At 48.4% G+C, this 22370-nt stretch overlaps 1 protein-coding gene across 1 annotated transcript in view; it reads left to right on the top strand.

Annotated features, from left to right (window-relative positions):
- LOC139233709 (sorbitol dehydrogenase-like) overlaps positions 1 to 22370 on the top strand; it is a 40447-nt gene that overhangs the window by 6226 nt on the left and 11851 nt on the right. The window contains exons 3-6 of the mRNA XM_070864121.1: positions 559 to 592; positions 7353 to 7517; positions 8834 to 8993; positions 20217 to 20335. Of these exons, the coding sequence (XP_070720222.1) occupies positions 559 to 592; positions 7353 to 7517; positions 8834 to 8993; positions 20217 to 20335 (478 nt within the window). The remainder of the gene's footprint in view (positions 1 to 558; positions 593 to 7352; positions 7518 to 8833; positions 8994 to 20216; positions 20336 to 22370) is intronic.

Raw genomic sequence — 22370 nt, 5'->3', positions numbered from 1 at the left:
CCTAATTTCTTGTTTTCATTATTGTTGGCCACATTTCTCTGCCAAGCATTTCCTGTTCAATTTTGCCATCCACTGTCAGAATATACTTGCAGGATCTGGCCACTAAATAGTTCTGTGAAACAAGTTTGTGAAGTGAAGACTAATTGCACCCTCCCACCCCAACCATATCTGCGCTCCTCAAATTCTGCCCTCTTGATCATCCTTAATTATAATCGCTCAACCATCGGAGGCCGCGCCTTCAGCTGCCTAGGCCTCAAGCTCTGGAACTCTCCCCCTAAACCTCTCCGCCTCTCTTTCCTCCTTTCCGACGCTCCTTAAAACCTACCTCTTTGACCTAGCTTTTGATCACCTATCATATTTTCTTCTTATGTGACTCGGTGTCAAATATCTATCTTATTAACACTGCTGTGAAGTATCTTGGGATATTTTACTACGCTAAAGATGCTGTTATCTGTGGTCACAGTACAGGGTAGTAGTAGAATCTCAATGTTGTGATTTCTGGCACAACGACAAAGAATCAGCCCTTTCTCACGTACATTTCCCATCTTCTCTTCACAGGAAAAGCGTCTGATCCCAGAACCAGGCTTCAATGGTAAGTCTTTTTATTCTTTCCTGCCTCAATAATTCTCATTCATTCAGGCACAGCACTGTAACTTCAAATAAATTAGCAAAAAACGTGGGAAGCAAGGGTTTACGGCGATGAATAAGTCAAATTCTAAAAGTAAAGCAAACTACTCAATCTGAAATAGCAACAGAAAATGCTGGAAGCACACAGCAGGTCAGGCAGCATCTGTGGAGAGAGAGAGACAGAATTAACGTTTCAGGTCGATGACCCTTCATCAGAAATGGAAGATGTCAAGAGGTGGAACAGCTTTTAAGCAAGTACAGAGCCAAGGCTGTCCTGGTAGAATGTGAATACAGTTCAAGTTTGACTACAACTTTGCAGGGAAGCAAATGCATATAATCTGGAGGGAGGAGAGCATGCTGGGAGATCTTAGAGATGCAGTGATCGTGACCATCTTTAAAAAAGGGGACAAGTCCGACTGCGGCAACTACAGAGGAATTTCCCTGCTATCAGCCACTGGGAAAGTCGTCGCTAGAGTCCTCCTCAACCGTCTTCTCCCTGTGGCCGAGGAGCTCCTCCCGAAGTCGCAGTGTGGGTTTCTTCCCCTATGGGGCACAACCGGACATGGTTTTTGCAGCGCGAGAGCTGCAGGAAAAATGCAGGGAACAGCGCCAGCCCTTATACATGGCCTTCTTCGACCTTACAAAGGCCTTTGACACTGTCAACCGCGAGGGTCTATGGAGCGTCCTCCTCTGTTTCGATGCCTCCAAAAGTACGTCACCATCCTCCGCCTGCTCCATGACGACATGCAGGCCGTGATCCTTACCAACAGATCCATCACAGACCCAATTCACGTCCAGACCGGGGTCAAGCAGGGCTGCGTCATCGCCCCAACCCTCTTCTTAATCTTCCTCCCTGCCATGCTCCACTGTAAAGGGGTGGTTTGCAGGGGGTCAGCTTTCCCTTCTGACCTTATATGAGCGGTTCGGAATCGCTCCCACACCCTTGGTTCTAGACACTGGAATTATGAAGGGACTGTGACAGACTTGGACAGACAATCTGTTTCAAGGTAGGAAGCAGGTATGGCTTTATTGTGTTTAAAAAGAAGTAAAAGGGCACACCTTTAATAACACACACAGACCAATACACACTGAAGGGTACAGCACATTGAATAAATTGTCCAAATACAGTCTGTGGGGAAAAGAATACAGCTTAAACTCTAAATGAGGTAAAAAGGCGAATGCAGATACATTTACACAAGTTATCCCAGCCTCCCTCCTCCCAGTTCCCCTGACTAACTGAGTTATAGCTCTGGGGGTTCAGGGGGTTATGCTCACCAATCCCTTTAGACAGTTGCCGGTGAATCACGGTTTCGGGGTTCGCTGCACTTGGCCTTCTAGGTGAGCCGTACCCCGGACGGAGGAGAGGACTTCGGACTGCGTAGTCTTCGGTTGGGGTGCGTCCGTTGATGCGGTAAGTTGCGTTTTGGATGTATGGGTTAAATACCCACTTTCTTTGGTTAGGAATAGTTTTAGTTAGTCCTTTTTGGTAATTTCTCACCCATTGGTCGTTCCGAAGTAGATTGTAGAGTGGAAATAAATGTCGATTCTTTGGTTTTTGCTGAGTTGGTTTCGGTTGGTTGTTTTGCTGGTTGTGGTGGCCCGGGTTGTCAATTTGGTTGCTGACAACCTTCCATTTCGTGGGCCTCGTGCTCAGTCAGTTCTTGATGAGTTCTAGTAGTTTCCTTCACTGCTCCATTTCTTCACTCCCCAGCTCCAGCTGCTTGTGTCTGTGTTCCATTGTGTGTTCTGCTTCTCTCCTGTCTTCTGCTAGTTTCTGTGTTCTGCTAGTCTGCGTGCTGCTCCTTGCTGGTCTTTTTCTTGTAAAAAAACTGGGGGATAGATATATTCCAAAAAAAGGCTCCGTTATCTCCCATCAAATCTCTTGGGCTCTGTTTGAACTGTTCTGTCCACTGATTTTCAAATGTCTCCTTTGTCAGCAGTAACTCGATTAGGGTGTGAGAATGTGCTATCACTGGTTTTGCATTGTTTTAGAATTGTCCAGTTTCTTGACCATGATTTCCATTGTGCTTGATTGGGTAATTCGATTATCTCTTAGAGGGTGAATAGTTCCCCCAGACATTCCCCCAGACGAATTTGGCTCCACCTCCTGTATTTGGTAACTTTTTTTGCAGCCAAAATGTTGTAGAATCTTAAAATTGATATGCTCCTTCCCATAGATGTTTAGGGGATCTCAAGCTTCTGTAATTTAGGTCCATTTTGAATTCCCTTTCCTATGAGTCCAAACACTGGGGGGGGGGGTTCTCCATGAATGCGTCCCCTTTTATCCCCCGTAGGCTTCGTCTGCCCCTTTAAACTCATTTTAAAAGCCCAGAAAGGGATTCTTCTCCTCTGTAGGGGAAAGGTACCTGGAATCTTTGCGAGATATTGGTAAATTCTACACCACCTCTCCGTCGACAAGCTCCCCGCTGGAGTGTAACTAAACTACAGAATCAGTGGGAACCTGTTCAACCTTCACCGTCTCCAGGCCAGGTCCAAGACCACCCCAACCTCTGTCGTCGAGCTAACTTACACGGACTGCGCGCGCACACAGGCTGAACTCCAGGACATAGTCGACATATTTACTGAGGCGTACAAAAGCATGGGCCTTACGCTAAACATCAGTGAGACAAAGGTCCTCCGCCAGCCTGTCCTCACCGCACAGCACTGCCCCCCAGTCATCAACATCCGCAACGCGGCCCTGAACAATGTGGACCACTTCCCTTATCTCGGGAGCCTCCTATCAGCAAGAGCAGGTATTGACGACGAGATCCAACACTGCCTCCAGTGCGCCAGTGCAGCCTTCGGCCACGTGAAGAAAAGAGTGTTTGAAGACCAGGCCCTCAAAACTGTCACCAAGCTCATGGTCTACAGGGCTGTAGTAATGGCTCAGAAACATGAACCATGTACAGTAGACATCTCAAGTTGCTGGAGAAATACCACCAACGATGTCTCCAAGAGCCTACAAATCCCCTGGGAGGACAGATGCACCAACGTTAGCCTCCTTGACCAGGCCAACATCCCCAGCATTGAAGCACTGACCACACTTGATCAACTCCGCTGGGCAGGCCACATAGTTCGCGTGCCAGGCACAAGACTCCCAAAGCAAGCGCTCTACTCGGAGCTCCTTCACGGCAAACGAGCCAAAGGTGGGCAGCGGAAACGTTACAAGGACGCTGTCAAAGCCTCCCTGATAAAGTGCAACGTCTCCACTGCCACTGGGAGTCCCTGGCCAAAGACTGCCCGAAGTGGAGGAAGTGCATCCGGGAGGGCGCTGAGCTCCTCGAGTCTCGTCGCCAAGAGCATGCAGAAACCAAGCGCAGGCTGGGGAAAGAGCGTGCGGCAAACCAGTCCCATCCACCCTTTCCCTCAACGACTATCTGTCCCACCTGTGACAGAGACTGTGGTTCTCGTATTGGACTGTACAGCCCCCTAAGAACTCATGTTAAGATTGGAAGCAAGTCTTCCTCGATCCCGAGGGACTGCCTATGAGGATGATAATTAGACTGAAGTTTGAAAATCCCCTCTCATTTTTCCTGAGCTGTGCTGGCTCTCTTATCAGCCCGCACAGTCTTTGGAGAGTAGCAGGAACAAAACGAAATATTCCCAGTTCTATCTTCCTGAAAAATAAATCTGAACGCTTTTCTATTTCAGTGCCTATTTCTCAAAATCTTAAAATTGAGTTTGTCCCCCAAGGAATTACTCTACACCAAAAAGGTACTGTTCCGAATTTGGATCTTCCATAGATACCTTCACTGGTTCGGTGTACCAGTCATTTCCATAAGTGATCTGAACAGCCTACTTTTATCGCACTTGACGAACAGTGCCATGCATTTACTTGCACAGTTGTGTAACCAGGCAGCCCCTTGTGATGTCAACTATATGTTTGGGCTGGATTTTCGGCTTTGATGTTTTTGAGGCGATACTGGCGGCAGGGCGGGAAAGTTCGCGCCCGGGAATAGTTTGCGCCTCAGTAGGTAAGTTTGGGCAACTGGGCCCTGCGTCAGGGGGGCGCAGCGCTAAGGGAGGCGTTGTCCACCTCTCTTGGGCGCTAGCATGGGAAACTCCCGAGCTAAAGAGCCGGGCCGGGAGCGCTCCGAGAGACGCCTGGGAGAGGGAAAACCTAAATAATACCCCACAAAAACATTCCCAAAACATTGCCCACACCACCACAAGACAAATCGCATAAAACAATTAAAAGAAAAAACAATCACACTTACCTTACGAGTCCATTACCTACCTATCCGCTGTCGGGATGGTGTCATGGTACATCAGTCATTGAAAGTTGGCATGCAGGTACAGCAGGCGGTGAAGAAGGCAAATGGCATGTTGGCCATAGCAAGAGGATTTGAGTATAGCAGCAGGGCAGTCTTACTGCAGTTGTACAGGGCCTTGGTGAGGCCACACCTTGAATATTGTGTTCAATTTTGGTCTCCTAATCTGAGGAAGGACGTTCTTGCTGTTGAGGAAGTGCAGCGAAGGTTCACCAGACTGATTCCCGGGATGGCAGGACTGACATATGACGAAAGACTGGATCGACTAGACTTATATTCACTGGAATTTTGAAGAATGAGAGGGGATCTCTAGAAACATGTAAAATTCTGACGGGATTGGACAGGTTAGATGCAGGAAGAATGTTCCTGATGTTGGGGAAGTCCAGAACCAGGGGTCACAGTCTAAGGATAAGGGGTAAGCCATTTAGGACCGAGATGAGGAGAAACTTTTTCACTCGGAGAGAATTGTGAACCTGTGGAAAGTTGTTAGATATATTCAAAAGGGAGTTAGATGTGGCCCTTACAGCTAAAGGGATCAAGGGGTATGGAGAGAAAGCAGGAATGGGGTACTGAAGTTGCATGTTCAGACATGAACTCATTGAATGGTGGTGCAGGCTCGAAGAGTCAAATGGCCTACTCCTGCACCTACTTTCTATGTTTCCATGTTGGACCGCCCTGATTTCCCAGGCGGTCACTGCAGGGCGCGCTTCGGGGCGTACGGGTCGGGCAACAATCTAAACGCACGCCGGTGTCGCGACCAGGGGCGTTGCACACCGGGTGCAGCTCTTCCGGGTGGTACTGCTCAACGCCACCGTTAAACCGGACCCAAGGATTGCTGTGGGGCGCTGGAGGCTGACCGCCCGCCCAGACCACCTCACCACCGCCAATGCCGCTGCTCCGGGGCGAAAAACGGAGCGGAGAAGACCCAAAAATCCAGCCTTTTGTGTCTTCTGTACATGGACCAGTTCATTCTGTGCGAAGGCAGACCAAGCAAATGCTTGGTGCGATGAAGACAGATGCGAATCAGAAAGGTGATTTATTTCAGAGTAAGATGGACATACAGACTAGCAGCGATGACTAGACTCACTTAATTCAAGCGGCACAACTTAATCTCTGCGTAACAATACAAAATAATGGATATACAGGTTGAGCATCCAAAATCCGGAGTTCCGGAATGTTCTGGATTCCGGACTAATTGATGGCAGGGTCGTCCGGAATCTGTAAAATGTTCCGGAGTCTGGACCCGCTGACCTCGGGGCCCCGCCGCTGCCCGATCTCGGGCCTCACCTTGTCACCGCTGACCTTACCTCGCCTTGCCCCGTTCATCGCCGCTGCACTTACCTCGAGGCCTCCATCGGCCCACCCGAGCACCTCCACGGCGACGGGGCCCACCCGAGCACCTCCACGGCGACGGGGCCCACCCGAGCACCTCCACGGCGACGGGGCCCACCCGAGCACCTCCACGGCGACGGGGCCCACCCGAGCACCTCCACGGCGACGGGGCCCACCCGAGCACCTCCACGGCGACGGGGCCCACCCGAGCACCTCCACGCGACGGGGCCCACCCGAGCACCTCCACGGCGACGGGGCCCACCCGAGCACCTCCACGGCGACGGGGCCCACCCGAGCACCTCCACGGCGACGGGGCCCACCCGAGCACCTCCACGGCGACGGGGCCCACCCGAGCACCTCCACGGCGACGGGGCCCACCCGAGCACCTCCACGGCGACGGGGCCCACCTGAACACTTCCACGGCGATAGAGCCCACCCGAACACCTCCTGAATGGGGCTAGCGACCCAAGCAGCTCCTCGGAGAGAAACCCCCCTTTCCCCACGTTTCTGACGTTCCAAAATCCGGAAATACCGAACCTGGGCTCGGGTGTTTCTGGATTTCAGACGTCAGAAACACATTCCGAAGTCCGGAAAAACACGTAAAGCAGCTGGGCCTCGGTCCCGAGGTTGGCGGATTCGGGACGCTCAACTGTATCATGCTTCCCTACATGCGGGTCGCCTTACTTGACTTGCTAGAGGTCATTTCTAACTCTTCTCTGAACATCAGTCTTTTTACAGCCTTTGCTGACTGCCTCACAGGTTTCAATAACTGTCCCACAACTGCCTGTGTCTGTTTTATCATGGCCAGAAAAGATATCAAGACTTTTCAGCACAATGGTTATGAGGTTCATTTCAATGGCTGAGCTGGTCGAACGAATAGTTTATGATGTACAGCCTATGGGGAGACAACATCAACATTAGCTCATTAAAATGTTAACTATTTATTGTGTCAGAGCCTTTTTATTTAACTTGTGAATATAACTATGCTCTTCTCAAAACCAAACATTAATGTTACTCATTTAGTCAAATCCCTTCTGTGGTATATCCCAAAATGTGACCAGCACCAATTCTAAAATGCATCATTCCCAAGGTTATCATAATCTTGCTCTGCTATATTTTCAGAGGTCCTGGTGCAGATACATTCTGTCGGGATCTGTGGCTCTGACGTCCATTACTGGCAAAGTGGAAGAATTGGAGACTTTGTTGTAAAGAAACCAATGGTTCTGGGACACGAGGCATCAGGGACGGTGTTTAAAGTTGGGTCTGGAGTGCAACATCTTAAAACAGGTCAGTCCACAAAACAGAAAGCATAAATTTTACCTCAGCAGTTGCAAGTGCCAAAGTGCATGACTTGCAAAACTAAAAGGTACTCACGTAGCTTATGAAAGGGAAAAGTACACACGAGTGGTTTATGACAATAGGTGACATTTGTCCCATTTTTCCAAAGATGTTTCTCGTGGGCATAGGTCCTGGAATGAGCTGTCACCTGACTGACCCGCATTATTTTTCTCTCTCATTTTCTTCCCTGCAATCCCCTACTGCACACTTTGAACCCCTCACTGGAGCGCAGTTCCACAGGTAATGGACACCCTTGGGTGCCTGGTCTAGTTGGCCATTGGTCAGTGAGTGCGGGCAGACTCTTAAAGTAAGGAGACCATCGCAGCGTTCTCTGTCTCTGTCCAGCGTTCATTCACGCGTCCTCCAGCAGGGCTCCAAAATGGGAAAGCCAGCTGATTTCTTTTACTTCTCAAATTCGGGGCATGCGGCCCGATTTTAGTCCCAATACTGCATCCCTAACTGGGATCAGTATCTCAACCAGGGACAGAATCTGGGGCCTTACAGGTCTCCATAGCTCAGATTTATCTCTGGGAAAACCATCTGATGGCTCAATCAAGCAGAGAGTTCCAAGGACATAAAGAAAGATTTGCATGACCACTGGACGTCTCAAAGTACTTTACAATCAGTGGAGATGTAGTCACTGTTGTAATGTGGGAAACGTGGCAGCCAACTTGCGCACAGCAAGCTCCCACAAACAGCAATGTGATAATGAGCAGATAATCTGTTTTTGTGATGTTGATTGAGGGATAAATATTGCCCAGGACACCAGGGGTAACTCTCCTGCTCTTCTTCGAAATAGTGCCATGGGATCTTTTACCTGAGAGGGCAGACGGGGCCCTCGGTTTAACATCTCATCCGAAAGACGGCCCCTCCGACAGTGCAGCAGTCCCGCAGCACTGCACTGGAGTGTCAGCCTAGATTTGTGTGCTCAAGTCCCTGGAGTGGGACTTGAACCCACAACTTTCTGACTCGGGTTAGGCTATTGCTCAACAGTGTCCTTTCTGCACTTGTTTGAGCAGATCAGCAAAGAAGGGGAGCGTGCCTTATGTGGGAGGGTGACAAATGGCCCTTTCCCTGAGCTGATCGCTTTGATGGCCAGCAATTAATAAGTTGAAGCCACAGACAAAGATCGTACCAAGACCATGCCTTCTGTGCCAACATAAAGGTGACCCGTCCAAGAGTAACCCCCACCATGTTTACCCCTACGCTGATGTTTGCTAGTGAAGGATTGCGCACTGAGTGTCCAAGTGTTTCCTCCGCTGCAGGCGACAGAGTTGCCATTGAGCCCGGAATCCCCAGAGAAAATGACGAGCATTGCAGGACTGGGCGTTACAACCTCTCCCCGACGATTTTCTTCTCTGCCACTCCTCCCAATGACGGGAATCTTTGCCGGTACAACACCCACGATGCCAACTACTGCTACAAGTGAGTTCCTTGGAGCATCGGTTATAGAAACATAGAAAATAGGTGCAGGAGTCGGCCATTTGGCCCTTCGAGCCTGCACCGCCATTCAATAAGATCATAGCTGATCATTCCCTCAGTACCCCTTTGCTGCTTTCTCTCCATACCCCTTGCTCCCTTTAGCTGTAAGGGCCATATCCAACTCCCTCTTGAATATATCCAATGAACTGGCATCAACAACTCTCTGCGGCAGGGAATTCCACAGGTTAACAACTCTCTGAGTGAAGATGTTTCTCCTCCTCTCAGTCCTAAATGGCCTACCCCTTATCCTAAGAGTGTGTCCCCTGGTTCTGGACATCCCCAACATCGGGAACAATCTACCCGTATCTAACCTGTCCCGTCCCTTCAGAATCTTGTATGTTTCTATGAGATCCCCTCTCATCCTTCTAAACTCCAATGTGTAAAGGCCCAGTTGATCCAGTCTCTCCTCATACGTCAGTCCAGCCATCCCTGGAATCAGTCTGGTGAACCTTCGTTGCACTCCCTCAATCACAAGAATGTCCTTCCTCAAAACTGAACACAATATTCTAGGTGAGGCTTCACCCATGCCCTGTACAACTGCAGTAAGACCTCCCTGCTCCTATACTCAAATCCCCTAGCTATGAAGGCCAACATACCATTTGCCTTCTTTACCGCCTGCTGTACCTGTATGCCAATTTTCAATGACTGATGAACAATGACACCCAGGTCTCGTTGCACCTCCCCTTTTCCTAATCTGCCACCATTCAGATAATATTCTGTCTTCGCGTTTTTGCCCCCAAAGTGGATAACCTCACATTTATCCACATTATACTGCATCTGCCATGCATTTGCCCATTCACCTAACCTGTTCAAGTCACCCTGCAGCCTCTTAGCGTCCCCCTCACAACTCACACCACCACCCAGTTTAGTGTCATCTGCAAACTTGGAGGTATTACACTCAATTCCTTCATCTAAATCATTGATGTATATTGTAAAGAGCTGGGGTCCCAGCACTGAGCCCTGCGGCACTCCACTAGTCACTGCCTGCCATTTTGAAAAGGACCCGTTTATCCCGGCTCTCTGCTTCCTGTCTGCCAACCAGTTCTCTATCCACGTCAGTATATTACTCCAATACCATGTGCTTTGATCTTGCACACCAATCTCTTGTGTGGGACCTTGTCAAAAGCCTTTTGAAAATCCAAATACACCACATCCACTGGATTCTCCCTTGTCCACTCTACTAGTTATATCCTCAAAAAATTCCAGAAGATTTGTCAAGCATGATTTCCCTTTCATAAATCCATGCTGACTTGGACCGATCCTGTCATTGCTTTCCAAATGCGCTGCTATTTCATCTTTAATAATTGATTCCAACATTTTCCCCATCACTGATGGGGAAAATGGCTAACCGGTCTATAATTACCTGTTTTCTCTCTCCCTCCCTTTTTAAAAAGTAGTGTTAGATTAGCTACCCTCCAGCCCATAGGAACTGATCCAGAGTCGATAGACTGTTGGAAAAATGACCACCAATGCATCCACTATTTCTAGGGCCACTTACTTAAGTACTCTGGGATGCAGACTATCAGGCCCCGGGGATTTATCGGCCTTCAATCCCATCAATTTCCCTAACACAATTTCCCGCCTAATAAGGATATCCTTCAGTTCCTCCTTCTCACTAGACCCTCGGTCACCTAGTACTTCTGGAAGGTTATTTGTGTCTTCCTTCGTGAAGACAGAACCAAAGTATTTGTTCAGTTGGTCTGCCATTTATTTGTTCCCCATTATAAATTCACCCGGATCCGACAGCAAGGTGTTGTGTTCCTAACACAGATGAGACTGCACACAGGGAGGTTAAAGTAACAGTGACCTCAGTCTTTATTAAGACACTCCAGAGTGAGGAACAGGCCTTAGGGGCCAGCTTATATACAGTGCTCCCAAGGGATGCTGGGATCCCTTGGGACTTCAGGGGATGCGCTCTCTGGTGGCGGAACATGGGAGTGCATGCTTTACAGATACACAACATCACTCCCCCCTGCACCCCCCCCAAAATTCAAAGTGAAAACTATTTACAAGGTGAGGCAGTCGGGAGCCTTTCTTTCCCTGGTGGACTGCCTCGGTACAAATGTCTGCTCTGGTGTGTTGGCTGTGCCCTCGTTGGGCTGGGCGTGTTGTTGGCCCTGTAGGGCTGCTGGGTATGCCTGGCCATGCTGGGCTGTTGGGCGTGATGCGTTCGATTCCCTGGTCCAGGGCGGTGTCGTTGATCCTTTGGGTGTGTGTTGTGGGCTCGAAAAAGGTGGTGTCTGCTGTGGGTTGTTCAGGGCAGTCTGTGAACCGCAGCCACGTTTGGTCCAGGTGGTTTCTGCAAATTTGTCCATTGTCTAGTTTGACTACAAACACCCTACTCCCTTCTTTAGCGATCACCGTGCCCGCGATCCACTTGGGACCATGTCCATAGTTTAGCACATACACAGGGTCATTCAGATCAATTTCCTGTGACACAGTGGCGCGACCATCGTTTAAACTTTGTTGCTGCCGCTTGCTCTCTACCTGATCATGCAGGTTGGGGTGAACCAGCGAGAGTCTGGTTTTAACTGTTCTGTTCATGAGTAGCTCAGCCGGGGGCACCCCTGTGAGCGAGTGGGGTCTCGTGCAGTAGCTGAGCAGTACTCGGGACAGGCGGGTTTGGAGTGAGCCTTCTGTGACTTGTTTGAGGCTCTGTTTGATTGTTTGTACTGCCCACTCTACCTGCCCATTGGAGGCTGGATTAAACGGGGCCGAGGTGACATGTTTGATCCTATTGCGGGTCATGAATTCTTTAAATTCGGCACTGGTGAAACATGGCCCGTTGTCACTGACCAGTATGTCAGGCAGGCCGTGGGTGGCAAACATGGCCCTCAGGCTTTCAATGGTGGCGATGGTGGTGCTTCCCGACATTATTTCACATTCAATCCATTTTGAAAAAGCATCCACCACCACCAGGAACATTTTACCGAGAAATGGGCCCGCATAGTCGAAATGGATCCTCGACCATGGTCTGGAGGGCCAGGACCACAAACGTAGTGGTGCCTCTCTGGGCGCGTTGCTCAACTGAGCACACACGCTGCATTGCCGTACACAGGACTCTAAGTCAGAGTCGATACCAGGCGACCACACGTGGGATCTGGCTATCGCTTTCATCATTACTATACCCGGGTGAGTGCTGTGAGATCCGAGATGAACGTCTCCCTGCCCTTTTTGGGTAGCACTACGCGGTTACCCCACAACAGGCAGTCTGCCTGAATGGACAGCTCGTCCTTTCGCCGCTGGAACGGCTTGATTAGCTCTTGCATTTCAACGGGGATGCTGGCCCAGCTCCCATGCAGTACACAGTTTTTAACTAGGGACAGCAGAGGGTCTTGGCTGGTCCAAGTCCTAATCTGGCGGGCCGTGACCGGTGATTTATCATTTTCCATCGCTTCCATGACCAACAAGTCTGCGGGCTGCGCCACCATCAACAAGTTTTCAGGCTGCGCCATTTCCACCCCCGTGGTGGGCATTGGTAGCCGACTGAGAGCATCCGCACAGTTCTTGGTGCCTGGCCTGTGGCGGATGTTTTAGTTATATGCTGATAGTGCGAGTGCCCACCTTTGTTGCGGGCTGAGGCATTAGTATTTATCCCCTTGTTTTCAGCGAACAGGGATATGAGGGGCTTGTGATCGGTTTCCAGCTCAAATTTGAGGCCAAACAGGTACTGATGCATTTTCTTTACCCCAAACTCACACGCTAATGCCTCTTTCTGAATCATGCTGTAGGCCCTCTCGGCCTTAGACAAGCTCCTGGAAGCATAGGCGACAGGTTGCAACTTCCCCGCAACGTTAGCTTGTTGTAATAAACACCCGACTCCGTACGACGACGCGTCACATGCTAGCACAAGTCTTTTACACGGGTTATGCAATACAAGCTTAAAATGTTTCTAGCTTTCTCAAAAGCAGTTACTTGGTTTTTTCCCCATACCCAGTTCTCACCTTTACGCAATAACACATGTAGGGGCTCTAAGAAGGTGCTTAACCCCGGTAGGAAGTTACCAAAATAGTTGAGGAGTCCCAGGAATGACCGCAGCTCCGTAACATTCTGTGGCCTGGGCATGTTCCTGATAGCCTCTGCCTTGGCGTCTGTGGGCCGAATGCGATCCTTCTCCCCAAAAACTCCACTTCTGTTGCTATGAAGACGTATTTAGACCTCTTCAGCCGCAGCCCTAAGCGATCCAGTTGCTGAAGGACCTCCTCCAGGTTTTGTAGGTGCTCGACGGTGTCCCGACCCGTGACCAATGTTTCGTCCTGAAAAACCACCGTGCGTGGTACCGACTTGAGTAGGCTCTCTGGAAGATCGCTGCTGCCGACCGAATTCCAAACGGGCATCTGTTGTCGATGAACAGTCCCTTGTGCATGTTGATGCAGGTGAGGCCCTTCGAAGACTCCTTCAGCTCCTGCATCATGTAGGCCGAAGTCAGGTCAAGCTTGGTGAACGTCTTGCCTCCTGCCCGCGTCGCAAATAGTCGTTTGCCTTAGGTAGCGGGTATTGGTCCTGTAGCGAGAAACGATTAATAGTTACTTTATAATCGCTGCAAATCCTGACCGTGCCATCACTTTTGAGTACTGGAACAATCGGGCTGGCCCACTCGCTGAATTCCACTGGGGAGATGATGCCCTTGCGTTGCAGCCTGTCCAGCTCGATTTCCACTCTCTCCCTCATCATGTGAGGTACCGCTCGCGCCTTGTGGTGAATGGGTCGTGCCTCTGGGACCAAGTGGATCTGCCCCAGAAAAGTTTCCAATGCCTGGCTCAAAAAGGGAAGGAAATTTGTTAAGAACCTGGGTACATGAGGCCTCATCGACATGTGATAGCGCTCTGATGTCATCCCAGTTATCCAACGGATTTTGCCCAGCCAGCTCCTTCCAAGCAGTGTGGGGCAATCGCCCGGGATAATCCAGAGTGGCAGTTTGTGCACCGTGCCCTCGTAGGTGACCTTGACTATGGCGCTGCCCAGGACAGTGACAATCGCTTTGGTGTACGTTCTCAGTTTTGTTTGGATGGGGCTCAGGGCTGGTCTGAATGCCTTGTTGCACCACAGTCTCTCAAACATCTTTTTACTCATGATGATTGGCTAGCGCCAGTGTCCAGTTCCATGGCTATGGGTAAGCCATTCAATTTTACATTTCGCATTATAGGTGGACATTTCGTCGAAAATGTGTGCACTCTGTGTACTTCAGCATCTGCCTCCTCTCTCTGAGGCGCGAAATTGCTTTGATTCACCATGGACCGATCTTCCTCAGCCACGTGGTGGTTAGCAGGTTTTGCAGATCTTGCAGCTTCTCTGCAAGCTCGTTGGAGGTGCCCCATTGTTCCACAGCTCTTGCAAACATGCCCTTTGAACCGGCATGAATAGGCTGAATGGAAGCCTCCACAATGCCAACAAGGTGTGAATTGCCTTGTATTCATCCTTTGTTACAGACTCTGAGTCATCTGGGTCACTTGAGGCCTGCTGGCAGTTGCAGACTCGTGGGTTCTGCCCTGTACATTTCTGCTCGCGGACACAGTTCCAGTTAATTTATGAACATTGCTAGCACTTGTATGCTGAGAGATTTGTTTGGTGTTATCACTGGTGGACATAAACACCTGTGCTATCGCAATGGCCTTACTGAGGGTCGGTGTCTCGACAGTCAAAAGTTTTCGTAGGATGGTCTCGTGGCCAATGCCCAGTACAAAAAGTCTGAGCATTTGCTCCAGGTAGCCATCAAACTCCCATTGTCCTGCAAGCTGCCTTAGCTCAGCGACGTAGCTCGCCACTTCCTGACCTTCAGATCGCTGGCACATGTAGAACCGATACCTCGCCATCAGCACACTCTCCCTCAGGTTAAGATGCTCCTGGACCAATGTACACAGCTCCTTATATGACTTATCTGTGGGTTTCACCGGAGCCAGAAGATTCTTCATGAGGCTGTAGGTCGGTGCCCTGAAGACCGTGAGGAGGACCGCTCTCCGTCCAGCTCGTTGGCTACAAAGTACTGGTCTAGCCATTCGATATAGGCTTCCCAGTCCTCACCCTCCGAAAACTTCTCCAGGATGCCCACAGTTTGCTGCATCTTTGCGTTGGATTCGTGTCCTCGTCGCCAGTTGTTGTGTTCCTAACACAGATGAGACTGCACACAGGGACTGTTAAAGTAACAGTGACCTCAGTCTTTAATAAGACACTCCAGAGTGAGGAACAGGCCTTCGGGACCGGCTGAGATACAGTGCTCCCAAGGGATGCTGGGATCCCATAGGACTTCAGGGGATGCTCTCCCTGGTGGTGGATCATGGGAGTGCATGCTTTACAGATACACAACTCAAGGGACCTACGTTTGTCTTCACTAATCTTTTTCTGTTCACATATCTCTAGAAGCTTTTGCAGTCAGTTTTTATGTTCCCGGCAAGCTTCTTCTTGTACTCTATTTTCCCCCTCTTAATTAAACCCTTTGTCCTCCTCTGCTGAATTCTAAATTTCTTCCAGTCCTCAGGTTTGCTGCTTTTTCTGGCCAATTTATATGCCTCTTCCTTGGATTTAACACTATCCTTAATTTCCCTTGTTAGCCACAGTTGAACCACCTTCCCTGTTTTATTTTTACTCCAGACAGGGATGTACAATTGCTGAAGTTCATCCATGTGATCTTTAAATGTTTGCCATTGCCTATCCACCGTCAACCCTTTAAGTATCATTTGCCAGTGTATTCACGCCTCAAACCATCGAAGTTACCTTTCCTTAAGTTCAGGATCTTAGTTTCTGAATTAACTGTGTCACTCTCCATCTTAATAAAGAATTCTACCATGTTATGGTCACTCTTCCCCAAGGGGCCTCGTACAACAAGATTGCTAATTAGTCCTTTCTCATTACACATAACCCAGTCTAGGATGGCCAGCTCTCTAGTTGGTTCCTCGACATATTGGTCTAGGGTCTAGAAAACCATCCCTAATACACTCCAGTAAATCCTCCTCCACCTCATTGCTACCAGTTTGGTTAGCCCAATCAATATGTAGATTAAAGTCACCCATGATAACTGCTGTACCTTTATTGCATGCATCCTTAATTTCCTGTTTGATGCTGTCCCCAACCTTACTGCTACTGTTTGGTGATCTGTGCACAACTCCCACTAGCGTTTTCTGCCCCTTGGTATTCACGTAGCTCCACCCATACCGATTCCACATTATCCAAGCTAATGTCCTTTCTTACTATTGCATTAATTTCCTCTTTAACCAGCAACGCCACCCCACCTTCTTTTCCTTTCTGTCTATCCTTCCTAAATGTTGAATACCCCTGGATGTTGAGTTCCCAGCCTTGGTCACCCTGGTGCCATGTCTCCGTGATGCAAATTACATCATACCCGTTAACTGCTATCTCCGCAGTTAATTCGTCCACCTTATTCCGAATACTCCTCGCATTAAGGCACAAAGCCTTCAGGTTTGTCTTTTTAACACACTTTGCCCCTTTAGAATTTTGCTGTAATGTGGCCCTTTTTGCTTTTTGCCTTGGGTTTATCTACCCTCCACTTTTACTTTTCTTCTTTCTCTCTTTTGCTTCTGCCCCCATTCTACTTCCCTCTGTCTCCCTGCATAGGTTCCAATCCCCCTGCCATATTAGTTTAACTCCTCCCCAACAGCACTAGCAAACACTCCCCCGACGACATTGGTTCCGGTCCTGTCCAGGTGCAGACCGACTGGTTTGTACCAGTTCCAATGTCCCAGGAATTTGAACCCCTCCCTTCTGCACCACTCCTCAAGCCATGTATTCATCTGAGGTATCTTGCGATTCCTATTCTGACTAGCACGTGGCACTGGTAGCAATCCTGAGATTGCTACTTTTGAGGTCCTACTTTTTAATTTAGCTCCTAGCTCCCTAAATTCATCTTGTAGGATCTCATCCCGTTTTTTACCTATATCGTTGGTACCTATATGCACCACGACAACTGGTTGTTCACCCTCCCTTTTAAGAATGCCCTGCACCCGCTCCGAGACATCCTTCACCCTTGCACCATCCTGGAGTCTCGGTTGCGGCCGCAGAAATGTCTATCTCTTCCCCTTACAATTGAATCCCCTATCACTATAGCTCTCCCACGCTTTTTCCTGCCCTCCTGTGCAGCAGAGCCACCCATGGTGCCATGAACTTGGCTGCTGGTGCCATTCCATGGTGAGTCATCTCCCCCAACAGTACCCAAAGCGGTGTTTCTGTTTTGCAGGGGAACCCCTGCACTACCTTCCTTGCACTGCTCTTCCTGTTGGTCACCCATTCCCTATCTGGCTGTGTACCCTTTACCTGCGGTAAGACCAACTCATTAAACGTGCTATTCACGTCATTCTCAGCATCGTGGGTGCTCCAGAGTGAATCCACCCGCAGCTCCAGTGCCACAATTCGGTCTGTCAGGAGCTGCAGCCGGATACACTTCCCGCACACGCAGTTGTCAGGGACACCGGAAGCGTCCCTGACTTCCCACATAGTACAGGAGGAGCATAACATGTGTCCAAGCTCTCCTGCCATGACTTAACCCCTAGATAAACTTATACGGGGCAAAATGACCCTGGTGTAAAATAAAAGCAGAAAATGCTGGAAATATTCAGCGGGTCAGGCGGCATCCATGGAGAGAGAAACCGTTAACGTTTCAGGTCGATGACCCTTCGTCAGAACAGATTTCCAGCATCCACAGTATTTTGCTTTTGTATTAATGACCCTTGTGGAATTCTCGACCACAGAAAGTTGTTGGGGCCAGTTCATTAGATATATTCAAAAGGGAGTTCGATGTGGCTAAAGGGATCAAGGGGTATGGAGAGAAAGCAGGAATGGGGTACTGAAGTTGCATGATCAGCCATGATCATATTGAATGGTGGTGCAGGCTCGAAGGGCCGAATGGCCTACTCCTGCACCTATTTTCTATGTTGCAGTTTGTTTGAGGCAGTGCATTGTGGGTGGGTAACATTGGGAATTTATGATAATGGAAAGTTTGACTGTTAACATATAAAGAAAGACTTGCATTTATATAGCGCCTTTCACGACCACCGGATGTCTCCAAGCGCTTTACAGCCAATGAAGTACTTTTGGAGTCTAGTCACTGTTGTCACGTGTGTCAATAGTCCAAACACTAATCTGGTGCAAGTCCCATTTTCCCCATTAAACACTTGTGAAATGGCGACTCACGCTTCACTAAATACATTTTATTGCGCCCTTCGCAAAAGTGGGCTCCCGTAGGTAATGTTGCAATTGTTATAAGCTGAGGTCTGCTCTTGTTCACAAAGCAATCTGAGATGGCGTGTCCTGAGTGAACAATAGATCCATTTATCATTTTCTGCATTGCGTGTCGGATATCCACTGCACGCACCTGTCACTTGGCAGAATAATGAGTATCAATCACGTTAGAGAGGTCCATAAGAGTAAACTACCAAACAGGTTTATTCAAATAGAGTCATTTGCTGAACCAAGATTTAACCAATATTTGAGATCAGTTCATAAAAAGATTAAGCAGAAAAGTCTCCTGGCTGCGTTCATTTGATTGGCTCTCTTTGTAGACCTTACTAACAATATCCGGAATGAGAATCCTTTCCAGTTACATGCCTTCTTGGAATTACTTCTCGAGCTGTGTCTTGCGTCCTCTACTTTTGTCACGGCTAGATAAAAACCGTAACCAACTGACACAAAAAAGTGTCATAAGAACATAAGAAATAGGAGCAGGAGTAAGCCATCCGGCCCCTCGCGCCTTCCCCGCCATTCAATAAGATCATGGCTGATCTGATCCATTTCCCTGCCCGCTCCCCATAACCCCTTATCCCCTTATCGTTTAAGAAACTGTCTATTTCTGTCTTAAATTTATTCAATGTCCCAGCTTCCACAGCTCTCTGAGGCAGAGAATTCCACAGATTTACAACCCTCTGAGAGAAGAAATTTCTCCTCATCTCAGTTCCTGATTGTTTCACTCATAAAGCCCGTTGAAATAAAGTCCCGCTTTTGAAAAGCCAGACTGCGAGGCAGTTTACTCAAACAATGAAGTCGGCAGGGCAACTAACTGCTCAGCCAGCCGAAGACAACTTCAAACATATTTGGTGTGTAGAGTCAAGTGACTGGTTTGTCTAGCCCAATGGAAGTCTGTAACTTGCAGCTCTTCTGCGCTGTTCGTCACTATATACGCACAGCAAGCTCCCACAAACAGCAATGTGGCAATGACCAGATAATCTTTCATTTTTTTAGTGATTAAACAAAGACAAAATGATTTTTTTTTTTTTTTAAGTACAACTGCCTAACATCAGTTTTAAAACACATTTTATTTAAAAAGAATGTAATGGAGACATTTTGACCTCGGGGTAGTATTTCTGAAATTGTGTGCTCGTCACGCAGAGCTTCATTCGACAGGAATGCCTAATGGGAGTTTGGATGCAGAGATCAGTGTACGATTTTCCATCCACAATGGGGGGGGCCTCTGTGCCCAAATTTCTGATGTGAACGCCCAATGAGGGAAGCTCTGTGCTGCACGCAATGCTCCCTGCCGCCCCCCCCCCCCCCCCCCCCCCAAGGTACGCGGCTGCACACCAATCGCGGGGTCCCGCGCAGGTCGCTCACCAGCTACTGTTGCCAGAAGAGATAATGCACATGCACGGCCGCAGCAGAAAATTTAAAGGGACAGCGCAGGGAAAAGCAATTAGAAAGAAGAAAGAAAGACTTACATTTGTATAGCGCCTTTCACAACCACCGGATGTCTCAAAGCACTTTTACAGCCAATGAATTACTTTTGGAGTGTAGTCGCTGTTGCAATGTGGGAAACGCAGCAGCCAATTTGCGCACCGCAAGCTCCCACAAACAGCAATGTGATAATGACCAGATCATCTGTTTTTATGTTATGTTGATTGAGGGATATATATTGGCCAGGACACCGGGGATAACTCCCCTGCTCTTCTTCGAAATAGTGCCATGGGATCTTTTACTGACACTTGAGAGGGAAGACGGGATCTCGGGTTTAACATCTCATCCGAAAGACGGCACCTCGGACAGTGCAGCACTCCCTCAGCACTGCACTGGGAGTGTCAGCCTGGATTTGCGTGCTCAAGTTCCTGGAGCGGGAATTAGAGGGAACATTGGCTGTGAGCGCAGATTTTTAAAACCGACCATTCTGTTTCTGTCGCGCAGACATTAATTTATGTCGGGGAAGTTTAATGTTGTGCTTTCTTGTTTCAGGCTCCCTGAATCCGTGAGCTTTGAGGAAGGTGCAATGATTGAGCCTCTTTCTGTTGCGATTCATGCCTGTCGCAGAGGTGGTGTGACGATTGGCAACAAAGTCTTCATTTTAGGGGCAGGTAAGCAGTTGTGTAAATTACTATTAGCAGCTACCAGACGTTTGAATTTTTTTGGCCTCATTTTTCATTTATTTTTTCCCTTTTTAACCCATATGCGCACTGAAAAGCTGGGCAAATGAACTGCCACTTTCCATCCACAGGTATGTCCAGCTGTCTGGTTCTCTGAATGGGATGAGAGGGCTGTCCTATGAGGAGAGATTGAGTAAATTGGGCCTATACCGTCTGGAGTTTAGAAGAATGAGAGGTGATCTCATTAAAACGTGTGAGATTCTGAGGGGAATTGACAGGGAAATGCTGAGAGATTGCTTCCTCTAGCTTGGAGAGACTAGAACTAGGGGGTCCACAGTCTCCGGATAAGGGGTCGGCCATTTAAGTCTGAGGTGAGGAGGAATTTCTTCACTCGGAGGGTTGTGAATATTTGGAGTTCTCTACCCCAAAAGTGCTGTGGATGCTCAGTTGTTGAGTATCTTCAAGACTGAGATCAATAGATTTTTGAACTTTAAAGGAATCAAGGGATATGGGGATCGGGTGGAAATGTGGAGTTGAGGTCGAAGGTCAGCCATGATCTTACTGTATGGCGGAGCAAGCTCAAGGGGCCTTATTTTTATGTTCCTATGAATATTTGGGCCTCTGGCTGACATCAGTAAGCTGCTGTATAGAGAATCTTCATTGTATGTGGCACAATGATCATAAACCTCTATTTTTCAATCTGCTCACAAACTAAAGCGTACACAAGTTACCCCTCCTTTTCATCAAAGATGTGACAGGATTCCTCAGTCCGCAGCATTTTCACCTCTGAGTCAAAAAGTTGTGAGTTTAAGCCCCAGTCCGGGACTTGAGCCCACAGTCTAGGCTGACACTGCAGTGCAGTGCTGTTTGGTCATGTCATTCTTCAGATAGGACCTTAGTCAAGTGGTACGGGTAGATGTTAACAATCTGACGGCAATATTTGAAGAGGAGTATATATAAGAACATAAGGAATGGGAGCAGGAGTAGGCCATTTGGCCCCTCGAGCCTGCTCTGCTAGTCAATAAGATCGTGGCTGATCTGATCCTGGCCTCAACTCCACTTTCCTGCATGCTCCCTATAACCCTTGACACCCGTGTCGTTCAAAAATCTGTCTATCTCCACCTTAAATATACTCAATGACCCAGCCTCCACAGCTCTCTGGGGTAGAGAATTCCAAAGATTCACGACCCTCTGAGTGAAGGAATTCCTCCTCGTCTCCGTTTTAAATGGGTGACCCCTTTTTCTGAAGTATGGAGTTGCTACCCGTCTCCCAGCCAACAATCCTTCCTCATACAACACCACTTAAAAAAACAAAGTTAGCTGGTCATTAATCTCATTGCATGCAGCAAGATCTCACAGATAACAATGACCCAAATGAGTCTTTGCCTACATAACAACAGTGACTGCAGTTCAAAGTAACTTGTGAAACACGTGCGTCTGAGAGATGTGATAATGAGCTCCATAAATGTAATATTTTTAATTATTTCTTATCGATGCCATATTCTGCACGGACATTAACGTGCAGGGACTCTAATGACTAGAAATTTAATGCAAAAAGAAGAAATCTTGAGTTTTAGACAAAGCACTTCTCCATATTTTAGAAGAATGAAACATAAAATCTTTCAAACGTGTAACAGGGTAGATGCTGGGAGGATGTTTCCCATGGCTGGGGGTCAGAGTCTCAGAATAAGGGGTTGGCCATTTAGGACTGAGATGAGGAGAAATGTCTTCATTCAAAAGTGTTTCGAAATCTCTACCCCAGAGGGCTGTGGAGGCTCAGTCGTTGAGTATATTCAAGACAGAGATCGATAGATTTTTGGATACTAAGGGAATCAAGGGATATGGGGATAGTGCAGGAAAGTGGAGTTGAGGTTAAAGATCAGCCATGGTCTTATTGAATGGCGGAGCAGGCTCGAAGGGCTGAATGGCCAACTCCTGCTCCTTTTTCTTACGTTTTTATGGTAAGTTCACGCAACTCTTGCGGCCTGGGAAGAGCACACCTGACTGCTCTTTGGCCATGGGTGTT

This window comes from Pristiophorus japonicus, chromosome 21, assembly GCF_044704955.1.
Source record: "Pristiophorus japonicus isolate sPriJap1 chromosome 21, sPriJap1.hap1, whole genome shotgun sequence".
Lineage (NCBI taxonomy): Eukaryota > Metazoa > Chordata > Chondrichthyes > Pristiophoridae > Pristiophorus > Pristiophorus japonicus.
The sequence above is the reverse complement of the archived record's forward strand: the minus strand, read 5'-3'. Positions and strand labels throughout refer to the sequence as shown.